The sequence below is a fragment of the Scyliorhinus canicula genome, chromosome 16 (assembly GCF_902713615.1).
Source record: "Scyliorhinus canicula chromosome 16, sScyCan1.1, whole genome shotgun sequence".
Taxonomy (NCBI): domain Eukaryota; kingdom Metazoa; phylum Chordata; class Chondrichthyes; order Carcharhiniformes; family Scyliorhinidae; genus Scyliorhinus; species Scyliorhinus canicula.
The window spans coordinates 100,468,065-100,480,495 of NC_052161.1; the positions used below are offsets into that span (position 1 = coordinate 100,468,065).

A 12,431-nucleotide genomic window follows, 5' to 3' on the forward strand; every position below is an offset into this window, starting at 1 on the left:
CTGGATGGAGCAGAAAATCTCCACCGAAGCAGAATTTGTCTCCAGGCTATTAACGAGGCAAAGGTGAGGACGTTGCCTTCACTCCGTCTGCAACACCGGCAAGTCTGATGCCCTGAAAATGGCCACCCGTGGACATGACTCCAGATCAGCATTAAGCATCTCTGACATGGTGCTAAGGAAGGAGACCCTGAAGCTGACTAACGTGGGACAAGACCACAACATATGAGTGTGGTTAGCCGACCGCTGAGAACAAGTGTTCATCCTCGCCTTCGTCGGGCAGCGCTGTGGCACAGTGGTTGGCACTGCTGCCTCATGGTGCCGAGGTCCCAGGTTCGATCCTGGCTCTGGGTCACTGTGTGGAGTTTGCACATTCTCCCCGTGTTTGTGTGGGTTTCGCCCCCACAACACAAAGATGTGCAGGGTAGATGGATTGGCCATGCTAAATTGCCCCTTAATTGTAAAAAAATGATTAGATAGTCTAAATTTATTTTTTAAAAAGCAAAAGCTTTACGTGATAAATCACAAATCTGAAAGTATCTAAACAGATTGGAACCAGAAAGTTGAAATTTTTCCGAGCTGCCAAACGTTTTCTCCACAAACAAGTCCCTAAACTTATCCAAACCTTTCCCCTTCCATGACCTAAAGGTAAAGTGGGCAGCACGGTAGCATTGTGGATAGCACAATCGCTTCACAGCTCCAGGGTCCCAGGTTTGATTCCGGCTTGGGTCACTGTCTGTGTGGAGTCTGCACATCCTCCCCATGTGTGCGTGGGTTTCCTCCGGGTGCTCCGGTTTCCTCCCACAGTCCAAAGATGTGCAGGTTAGGTGGATTGGCCATGATAAATTGCCCTTAGTGTCCAAAATTGCCCTTAGTGTTGGGTGGGGTTACTGGGTTATGGGGATAGGGTGGAGGTGTTGACCTTGGGTGGGATGCTCTTTCCAAGAGCCGGTGCAGACTCGATGGGCCGAATGGCCTCCTTCTGCACTGTAAATTCTATGTAAAGTCTAAACCCGTTAGCAAAAAGAAGTGATTACCGGAAATGGGGACCAGCAAAAACATGGAGCTAAGTTTCAAATGCTGCCTGAACCTCTTCCAGATTGTCAGGGTGGTCACCATTACCCGATTCGAAGAAAATTTTGCAGCAGAGAATGGTTACGATGCCGTTACTAAGGCACCGAGGATGGAATCTTTACAATAACTCACCTCCATGCCCCCCCCATATGGAAAACGGATCACTAAACCCAAGTTCTTTCTCAATCTTGACTGCCCAATAATAAAACAATAAATTTGGTAAAGTGAAACCTCCGGAATGTCCTCAGGAGGTCCTTGGGGTCTTAGTCACCCAAATGAAAGAGGACACTAATTTGTTAATTCATCAAAGAAGGACTTGGGAAGAAAAGTGGGGAGACACTGAAAAAGAAATAAAAATCTCGGAAGCCCATTCAGTTTAATGATCTGAACCCTGCCCACCAAGTACAGGGGGGTTTAACTGGGAAGTATTTACTCATCCAAATTCAATTTAGATCCAGAGAAGGAGCCAATACTCCCAAGTAGCTTCATTATCTCAGCCAATATGGATACTGAGTCCATAATTTTAAAGAAGCAGATCAACTGCGTACAAGGTCACCCTGTGCTCCACCTATCCCCAATTTATCCCCCTCTACTTGCTGGAAGACCTCAGCTCTATGGTAAGCAGTTCTATTGCTAAAGCAAATAGGAGCAGAAACAATGGACATATCTGCCTCGTGCCTCTATTAAGCAGAAATTTCCCTAGTTCAAAGCATTTATGTGAACACTAGCAGTGGAAGTCCTATACAGTAAACAAATCCAGGATATAAACCTTTGCCCAAATCCAAACCTTTCAAAAATCTCAGAGACATCCCCACTTCACCCTATCAAACGCCTTCTCTGCGTTCAGGGAAACAATCACCCCCGGTTCGGGTACTGAAGAGTGGGGGAGGACAACATTTAATAGCCGATGCATATTGGCTGACAATTGCTGACCTTTGACGAAGCCTTTCTGGTCTTCCGAGATCACCTCTGGGAGGCAGGGCTCCAACCGCAGTGCCAGCACTTATGTGAGTAATTTAGCATCCATGTTCAAAAGCGAAATAGGTCAACACGACCCACATTCTATAGGATCCTTGTCCTTCTTAAGGATCCATGAAATAGAAGCCTGCTTAAGTGTAATGGGCAATGAACCCCAGGACAGGGAGTCATTAACACATCTAATGCCACCTCAACTGATGAGTTAAAAGGTGACTGGCCTTCTCCCTGTTTTCATAGAATGCACCCCTCGAACGTCGCTGCTGGCCCACCGCCTTACCCGTTGATAATTCAAATTGTGCTGCAACTTTTTCCTGCAACTTTTTCCTGCTTGCCAGCAACTCCGGAGTTGAGGCAAGTGAGTATTGATGGCCTACCTCAAGGATGGAGTCTACCAGCCTCTGCCGCTCTGTTCTTGCAGACCTTTCCATGTGCGCTTTGTTGGAAATTATCTCTCTTCCTTCCTCGCCCCCCTCCTCCTGATAACCACCTTAAGGGCTTACCACAGCATAGAAAGCGATATAAACTCACTTTTAATAATTTTAATATATTCCCCAATGCCGGTGGACATGCGTTTGCAAAATCTTTTGTCCGCTAACAATGCCATATCTCAATCTCCATGGTGAACGTTGGGAGGAACCAGACTCCAGTGCCAAATCCACAAAAGGTGGGCACGCTCTGAAATTGCAATCGCCAAGTAACCTGCCCCCTCCCCCGAAGGGAGGAGAGACCTATCTACCGCAGAAAAGTCAATACGTGAGCAAACCTGGTGGGCATGGGAGACAAATGAAAAATCTTTATCACCTGGGTACAAAAAGCACCATGCATCTGCCCCCCCCCCCCTCCAATCTGCTCCATGAAAACAAACCATGCCTTTGCCACCCCTGATGGAGTCAGAGATTTGGACATAGAACGATCCATCCTAGAATCCAGGACCCACTTTAAATCACCCCCCCCCCCCCAAGATTAGCTGATGTGAGCACAAATCAGGGATGGAGGCTAGCAGTGTTTTAATAAAACCCGTATCATAACCAGGACCACCGAGGTGCCTGCCAGAGACCCACAAACAATAATATCCACCATTGGGATCCACCAAGATCTTAGTGGTAGAAAATTGAACCCTCTTATTGATTGAAATTGCTGCTTCCCGGGCCCTAACATCAAAACCTGAATGAATAACCTGTCCCGCCCACCCCTTCCGTAACCTTGTCTGGTCTCTGACCCATAAATGAGTCGACTGCAGAAACACCACATCAGCATCAAAACTTTTTAAAAATATTTTTATTAAAGTTTGCATTTTTACACTCTACGTACAATGAGAAAAAGAATGGATGAGGCGGTAACAGTCTACATGTTATACCTTTTCAGTGCCCCCTCACCTCCATCCCCTCTGCCTGCCTCCCTACTTACCCCTCTTCTGCTATTTCCAGCTCTTCGCCGAGGCCCTTTCTTTCACCCAAGGGAGTTTGTTTGGTGTTTGCCTTTTTCGTGTGGCTTAGTGTTGGGCCGTCTGATCCCCGTGACAGTCTCTCTCTCTCTGGGCTTCCCCCTTGGTGTTTCAGCATTCAAGTTTTTTTTAAATTTAGAGTACACAATTATTTTTTTCCAATTTAAGGGGCAATTTAGCGTGGCCAATCCACCTGCCCTGCACATCTTTGGGTTGTGGGGGTGAGATAATGTTTTAAAATGTGCAAACTCCTCATGAACAGTGACTCGGGGCTGAGAACGAACCCGGGTCCTCAGCACAGCATTTAAATTTTAAGGTGAGCAAATATCGTTGATCTTTTCACTGGGCCATTCAACCCTGTGACATTCCAGGTGACCAAACAAATTGGGCCCCCCCCCCCCCCCCCCCAATCTCCAAATCTAGAGTCAGCCATTTCCACCAAGAGGGTGTTTCCAACAGTTACATAGAAAATGCAGCCACCAGGGCCACCCAAGATGGCCACCAAACCCACCAGCAAGACTAAACAAAAGGATAATCTGCAGTCACCGTCAGCAAACTAACCCTGCCCCCCTTATTCCTCTCCCTCAAACAATACCAGGCTCAAATATACTTACAAAAGACAGTACGGCGAACAAAAACCACCACAACCTAATTCTAGTAAATCTAACCCCCAAACAGAGCAAAAAAAGTAAGCTCATTATCTAAAACAAAATAGGTGGCACAGTAGCACATTGGTTCGCACTGTTGCTTCACAGCTCCAGGGACCTGGGTTCAATTCCCGGGTTGGCTCACTGTCTGTGTGGAGTCTGCAAGTTCTCCCTGTGTCTGCGTGGGTTTCCTCCCACAAGTCTCGAAAGACATGCTGTTAGGTAATTTGGACATTCTGAATTCTTTCTCTGTACCCGAACAGGCGCCGGAATATGGCGACATGGGGATTTTCACAGTAACTTTGTTGCAGTGTTAATGTAAGCCTACTTGTGACAAAGATTATTATTATTATTATTAATAATGAACATCAGTCACCACCACCGACTCCCGTTAGCTAACTCTGGCTGAGGCTGCCGCCCAGAGTGAAGAAGAATGCTAACAGAGAAAACACAAAACGTATAAAAAACCCTTAAAACATAGAACTCCAACAAGGAACTATATATTTTCACAATAATTACAACAAATAAATAAACCCCTCCCCCTCCCTTAGAATTAAAACCCCAACACAAGTCCAACTTGAGAAACATTCAACCCAGACAAGAACAAAGAAATGCAAACATGAACAAGGAACTCCCAACAACCCCCCATATCCACATTCCCACCTCTACATCCAGAACCGCCTCAAAACCTCAATCAACCAGCACTTAGGGCAGTGGGTAGCACTGCTGCCTCACAGCGCCAAGGTCCCAGGTTCGGTCCTGGCTCTGGGTCACTATCCATGTGGAGTTTGCACATTCTCCCCGTGTTTGTGTGGGTTTCGCCCCCACAACCCAAAGATGTGCAGGGTAGGTGGATTGGCCACACTAAATTGCCCCTTAATTGAAAAAAATGAATTGGATACTCTAAATTTATTTTTAAAAAATCAACCAGCACTTAGCCCATGCTTTTTTTCCCCAAAGAATCTGCCTCCCTCTGGCAGATCAAAAAAAACCTTTTCCCTTCAAACGTCGCTCTCAGCCATGCTGGGCACATCACCCCAAATTGGACTCCACTTGTACAAGGCTTTGGCCTTTTTTTAATGCATTTTATTCAAACTTGTATCAAAGTAGGTTACAGCAAATACACACCCCGGGAAACATTCTTTCCAACAATCAACTATACGGTTTGTACTGATTTTTCTCCTTTTTTCACCCACCCCTCCCCATCACCCACCCCCCGCGATGAACAGCTCCTCAAACACGGTCACAAACATCCCCCACCTTTTCTCAAACTCCCCTGCTGAGCCCCTTAACTCATATTTTATCTTCTCTAACTGCAAGAAGTCATACAGGTCACCCAACCATGCTGCTACCCCCGGTGGCGATGCCAACCGCCACTCCAGCAAAATTCGTCGCCATGCAATCAGAGAGGCGAAAGCCGTAACATCGGCCTTCCTCCTCTCCATGAGCTCCAGCTTCTCTGAAACCTCAAATATCGCCACCAAAGGGTCCGGGTCTACTCCCTCCTACACTATCCCGCCCAGAATCTTCCCAATTTTTAACAACCCCAAAACATGTGCGCATGATTCGCTGGCCCCCGCCCACACCTCTCACACTCATCTGCTACCCCCTGAAAGAACCCACTCATTCTCGCCCGAGTCATATGCACCCTGTGCACCACCTTAAATTATACCAGGCTCATCCTTGCACAAGAGGAGGTCCGATTTACCCTTCGTAGTGCCTCACTCTGTACTCCCCAATTGATCTCCATTCCCAACTCCGCTTCCCATTTCTCCTTAATCTACACCACCCGCTCGCCTCCCTGCTCCCCCAGCCACTTGTATATATTCCCAATTCTTCCCTCCCCTTCCACATCCGGAAGCAGCAGTTGCTCCAGCAGGGTGTATCCCGACAATCTAGGGAACCCCTTCCAGACCTTTCATGCAAAGTCCCCTAACCTGTAGATACCTGAACTCACTACCCTTCGGCAGCTCTACCCTCTCCAGACTGGTGAATCCTTCCTCCAAATACAAATCCCTCACCTTGACCAGCCCCACTTCCCTCCACCTCCTGTATACACTATCCATCTCCATCTCCCCCCCCCCCCCCCCCCCCCCCCAACCACCACCTACTCGGAGCCATTGCTGGCTTTACCCTCCCCCACCCAAACAAGGACTTCTCCTGAACTCCAGGAAGCCTTCTCCAAAAGCAAACAAGCAGATGTTAAACACAAACAGTCCCATAAAACAGGCGGGGGGATGGGAACATCCATCCCCACATAAACATTTCACCTCTACGACGCCTTACAATCTCAACATTGAACAGAAACCCCCCACACACAAAAAAGGCGACAAAAACCCCAATCCCTACACCCACTACAAACATGCTCCCGACCATTACATAGTGCCTGCACCCCGGTTCCCAAGCATTGTCCACTCAGTTCTCCCCCAGTTTATGCTCCTTAAAGAAGTCTTCAGCCACTTCTGGAGTCTCGAACTAATACTCGCAGTCACCCATAATTTCGCCGGGTAGAGCACCCCAAACCTGATCTGTCGCTGGTAGAGCACCGCCATGGCCTTGTTGAAACCTGCCAGCCGTTTTGCCAACTCTGCTCCGATGTTCTGATATACCTGGGCGTTATTTCCCTCCCAGTCGCAGCTACGCTTCTCCTTGGCCCACCGTAGAATTTTCTCTTTCTCCACAAATTTATGGAGTCGCACGATCACCACCCGCGGCGGCTCCCCAGCTCTAGGCTTTTGCCTTGGCATTGGTCTTCTCCAATGCCAACCGAATGGAAGCCTCTTCCATCGACTTGCGGAGGCCCCCCACACTACACACCATTGCTTCTCAAATTCTGCCACCAAGGTGCCGGTAAGCATCTCGGCCATTCGTGGAGTGGCTAGAGTCACAGAAGCTGCCTCTGCCATTTTCTCCACCGACAAACCTCTGATTCAGTCGGTGAACCTCGGCTTTCAACGTTTTTCCCACTGGTCCTCCTGGGCATTTCCTCGATGTAGGTACGTTATTCCATTACACGAGTGAGTTTTAAACAAAAATACCCCAGAAACAGGGCTAAAAGAACAGTACCCTTTCAGGAGCCACCTGGTGGAGGTCATTTCCCTTCAGAACGCCACCAGAAGTCAATAGTAACTCATTTTGAAACATATGTTTTCCCTCCTGTTCCTTTTTTTTTGTTTCTTCTGAATAACAATAATGACAGTCACTTATACAGCATCAAATCAAATATGCAGTAACCACTTGGAGCAAGCATGATAACTGGAAGCCACATACCCAATACACATTTTCATACTTGCTGTTGAAGTTATACAGTAACAAATGTTGATGTGTTTCATTTGGATTATGGTGTTTTTGACTCCTGTACAGATTTTGTCTGCATTAGATATTCTATTAGGTTTGTCCCTATGTCTTGCACACAGGAGTGCACTCATACTGACAATAGTGTAGCCTAAGCATGTGATTACGACTGAATAGCGTGTCTCGCACTGCTTTTATCTGCTCAGAATGTGACTAATGGTGTCCCACATGAATCTGTGTTGGGGTCTTAACCATTAACTCTATTTATTAATGACCTAATTGAAGAGATATAAAGCCTTACATCCAATTTGCTGATGACACAAATATAGGCAGCATTATAAGCAGTGTAGATGGAAACTAATATAGATGGGCAAAACTGGCAAATGGATTTCATTATAAAATTTATTTGGCCCTAAAAAGAATAGAACAGGGTACTTTCTAAATAGTGAAGATCCAAAGAATCCTGGAGGTCCAAGTATATAGATCATTTAAAATGTTATGAATCAGTGCAGAAAATAATCAAAAAGGCAAATGGCATGCTGACCCTGATACCTGGAAGACCAGAGTACAAGGGGTAGAAATCATGAGCGTACACACCTAGTGTATTGTGTTCAGTCTGGGCACCACACCTCAGGAAGGAATATAGGATTAAGAAGGATTTACCAGAATTATACCTGAACTCCCAAGTGTTATATTATAAGGCAAGACTATCCAAACTAATTCCCTGAAATTTTGGAAATCAGAGGGTGGCTTGGTTAAAGCTTTCAAACTATTAATGGGAGCAGGTAAGGTAGATAGAGAAAAATTACTTGTGCTGATTATTGAGCCTAGAACTAGGGGACACAGTCTAAAAATTAGAGCCAGGCCTTTAACGGAGTCAAATTAGGAAACATTTCGACAAGCAGAGGGTGGTGAAAGTTTGGATCGCTCTTTAGGAAATTGAAAATGGATTGATGCTCTGACCACCTTGCTTGTCAATAGCTGGAGAGTCTTCAGCTCTTCAATTCCATTCAGCTGGGTTTGCTGGGGCAATCCATTTGATGGAACAATAGTGTGGGTGTATAGCGACACACCAACTTGCCACGGTTTAAGGGGCAATAAGACTTTGATCTATAAATATGGCTTCTGTGCTTGAATGGAGTTCCAAATTTGATGCTTTTGTTGTGGTCACAATTATTCTTCTCTTGTGTCTGGAAGCAATTTTATACAATCGGGTTATATCCTGTTTTACTAAAAGCAGGAAGGAAAGCGACTCGGGCATTTTAATAATTGTTGCAATTTAAAGGTCATTGATGTAGAAAGTGGCATTTAAAATGTTTAACTGATCATTCTTGCACTTATGGCACTTTACGGTTGCATTGTAGTAGCGAATAGGGCCATCTAGTGGATACAATGAACAGTGCCACCAGGTGCTTTTAAAACTGGAAAAATCTCTAAATTTATTACACGTCTTAGACGCAGTCATCGCTCAGCGGTTCTTGCTCTGTCTACCTCTGATGCATTAGGGTTTATTTCAGCTTGTAGCATAACGATTGTCTTTGACTTATTGAATTCCTGAATAAATTGCTGTGAAACAGAACTCTGGGCATTTGTTAAGCTCAAGGATAATTTGCTTTACTTTCAAATAATATCCATCTGTCTTTTGCATTGCCCTTGATGTCCTCAAATTTTATTTTAATGGCTGCAAAGTGCTAAAGTGAAACCTTTACTGTTTATAAATGCTCAAGAAAATGTTCCACAAAGACTAGAAATGAAAACCTGATTTTTAAGCATGTGACTGTTCCTTTCAGCCTCGCATGGACCAGTATTTCAACCAAATGGAAAAGATAGTGAAAGAAAGGAAAACATCTTCTAGAATACGTTTTATGCTCCAAGATGTGATAGATGTGAGAATGGTATGTAGTCCATTTCTTTTCCTGTGTCTTTACTGTTAAATTACTTAATACAATATTACTACCTTAAGTTGATCGGGCATTTCTAATTAAATGTTCCAAGAGTTTCTGGTGCACTAAATTGCAATTATTTGTTGATGATTTATCTGAAATATTGGCCTCATCGCTAGCAGGGCCAACGCTTGCCCATATCTAAAATGCTCCATAATATTATGGACTTCGAGAAATTGAGAGGTTTTTTCTTATTTTTGTAACGGTGTTGAACTTGGGCAGCAGGCATTTCTTCCAAATGAACAAGTTACTTGCTGAGAATCTTGTGTGTTTACACAGTAAACTGTTGTTCCTTCGCCTCCAAAATGCCCAGATTGGTGAGTAAAGCTGCAAGAGCAGACCTCTTTAAGAAGTATGCCACCCAAACTGTCTATAATTGTGAGAGGGGTAAAAATATCTGACAGGTTCTCCTATAGCTATGTGTTTTAATTCTAAAAGTACAATTTTGCTTGGAAGAAACGATGGATCCTGGATCCTAGACCAAAAGTTATTAACTATCCTGTCGCTGTGTGAAGATTTGTTTTGGCTTATTGCGCATGTTTGTCAGGGTGAGGAGATATATTGAGCATTTGGGAATATTTTCTCTATGTCTCTTTCAAATATTCAACTGCTGCCTGTAAGTAGATCAAGAGTAATTACATGTAAGTGAATGGCGATTTATGAAAAAGTAAAGAATGCTACGATAGTGACTGAATACTCGATTTGTGTTTTTTGTGCTGCTAGTTTTGGACATTTGCAGAATAACATTTAATGGTGTGGTAAACATGTGGGGCTGGATTCTCCATTTCAGATTTCAGTGGCCAAGTGCTGGCTGAAACGGAGAATTCGCGGGCATCTTAAGACGTCAAAAATACACCGAGCCCACACCGATTCCAGGATCTGTGAGGGGCTAGCAGCAGCGCCAGGTGAAACTCCCGGCTCCCGCGGCGAAAACAGCCAGAGAATTGCCAGGTCCATGGCCGCGCATGCACATGGCGAAGACCTGCAGCAGTCGTGCTGTACAACATGGCACCAGCCGTGTGCGGACCCGACCCGCCAAATGCAACCCCACTGGCCAACCCCCACCAGTTCCCCCAGCCCTTGTGGAAGCCCTCCCGGCCAGCGGCACGGATCCTGGCCAGCGCTGGCTGGAAACAGTCCGCAGCCGCCACGCCGGGTTCCCGGCCGCTCAGACCATACGTCAACCGCGCAGTCGGGAACTCGACCCATCGAGGGCGGAGCATCACGGTAGGGCCTGCTGATAACGTGCCAACGCCATTGCAATGATGTCATTTTGGAGGGGGGGCGGAGACTTGAAAACGGGCAACAAAACTACTTTGCCTCAATTTGGCTGTCGGAATGGAATACGATATCGCCCGTGGTGTTTATGCACCATGGGAAAAGAGATATGAAAAAAAGTTTGAAATCCAACCTACAGAGATGCAGTATTGACATCATGGAAATGTCCCAATACGTTGTCAAATCATGTCAGTTCCCGGATTTCCAAGCGCACTGAATGTGTTGCATTCACTTACAGAAAAATTGGGTGTCACGTAGGGTCGAGCAGGGACCAAAGACCATTGAACAGATTCATAAAGAAGCACAAATTGAAGAACAGCAGCAGCAATTGAAGGTTCATCAACAACTGTTGTCCAAACAAGACAAAAGAAGACCAGGTAAGAAGAAACTGCTTCTGGAGCTGCCTTTTCAGATGTGATCAGTTTAATGTATATTCTGCAGTTGTACTGCTCTTTTTGTCAGTGGTAATGAATATAAAAATGATATTTTTCTCATTTTTGGATGTCAAGTCTTGATCTACTCAAGTAAAGTCTATCCACTCGAGGACTTCTGTAGTTGCATTTCGATGGGCGACTGCCTATTCAGGTGGTAGGAATCAGCCTTATTGCATTAAGTTGCAGTGAGTCGTAAGTGGTCCGTGCTGTTAACTAAAACAATGGTTGCGCTGCTGATTAATTGTGCTGTTTAGAATTTAGCTGAACGGTAGTTTTTCTATATCCGTTCGCACATCTCTGAATTATTCTTTTTAAAATATAGCTATCTTAGTTTGTGGAAAATAGATGCAACACATTGAAACACAGCAAAGGTCAGCAAATAATGCCTGGCTGAGTATTTCCAGGATTGATTATTTTTATTTTGGGCATTATTTTTCAGTCAGCAGTTTTTTATTTGTATTGTGGTGTCTGTTCAATTCTTTTTCTCAGAAATTGAGTACCCAATTATTTTTTTTCAATTAAGGAGCAATTTAGCGTGGCCAATCCACCTAGCCTGCACATCTTTGGGTTGTGAAGATGAAACCCACGCAGACACGAGGAGAATGTGCAAACTGCACACGGACAGTGGTCCAGGACCGGGATTGAACCCGGGTGGACCCTGTTCAATTGATTCAAATCTAAAATGGTTTGTTAAAATGCAAGAACAAATAACATTTGAGCAAGGATTCCAGCTGCTTTGTTCCAGGAGAATAGTGGTTCCTGGTTCCAAGACCAAAATAATTAATTTCCCTTTAGGGTGAAAAGAGGGAGCAATAAGCCCAAAGAACCCTGGATGTCTAGGAATATTCAGGACTGGTAAGCAAGAAAGGTTTTTTAGCAGGTACAAAGAGAGCAAATCAGTGGAGGCCCTAATAGAGTATAGAAAGTGCAGGGGGGAAACTTTAGGGAACAATTAGGAGAGCAATGAGAAAGCACTGGCAGGTAAGATTAGGGAAAGTCCCAAGATATTCTATAAGTATGTTAAGGGGAAGAGGATAACCAGAGAAAGAGTAGTGTCAAGGGGACAATCTGTGTGAAGCCAGAGGACATTGGTGGGGTGTTAAATGAGTACTTCATATCTGTCTTCATTCGAGAGAAGGAGGATATAGGTTCAGAATTTGGAAGAGGGACTGAGGTTCTTGAACAGTTTGACACGAGGGATGGGGAGGAGTTGGCAGACTTGGAAGTGAACAAATTCCCAGGTCCAGGTGAGTTGTATCCCAAGCTGCTGTGGTAGGCAAGGGAGGAAATTACAAGGGCTTTGACCCAAATTTTTAATTCCTCTCTGGCCACAGGGGAGGTG

At 45.1% G+C, this 12,431-nt stretch overlaps 1 protein-coding gene across 30 annotated transcripts in view; it reads left to right on the top strand.

Moving 5' to 3' along the window:
* LOC119979278 (eukaryotic translation initiation factor 4 gamma 3-like) overlaps nucleotides 1-12,431 on the top strand; it is a 504,690-nt gene that overhangs the window by 431,662 nt on the left and 60,597 nt on the right. For all 30 annotated transcript variants that reach the window (XM_038821282.1, XM_038821283.1, XM_038821288.1 and 27 more), the window contains 2 exons: nucleotides 9,225-9,329; nucleotides 10,894-11,032. In XM_038821282.1, the coding sequence (XP_038677210.1) occupies nucleotides 9,225-9,329; nucleotides 10,894-11,032 (244 nt within the window). The remainder of the gene's footprint in view (nucleotides 1-9,224; nucleotides 9,330-10,893; nucleotides 11,033-12,431) is intronic.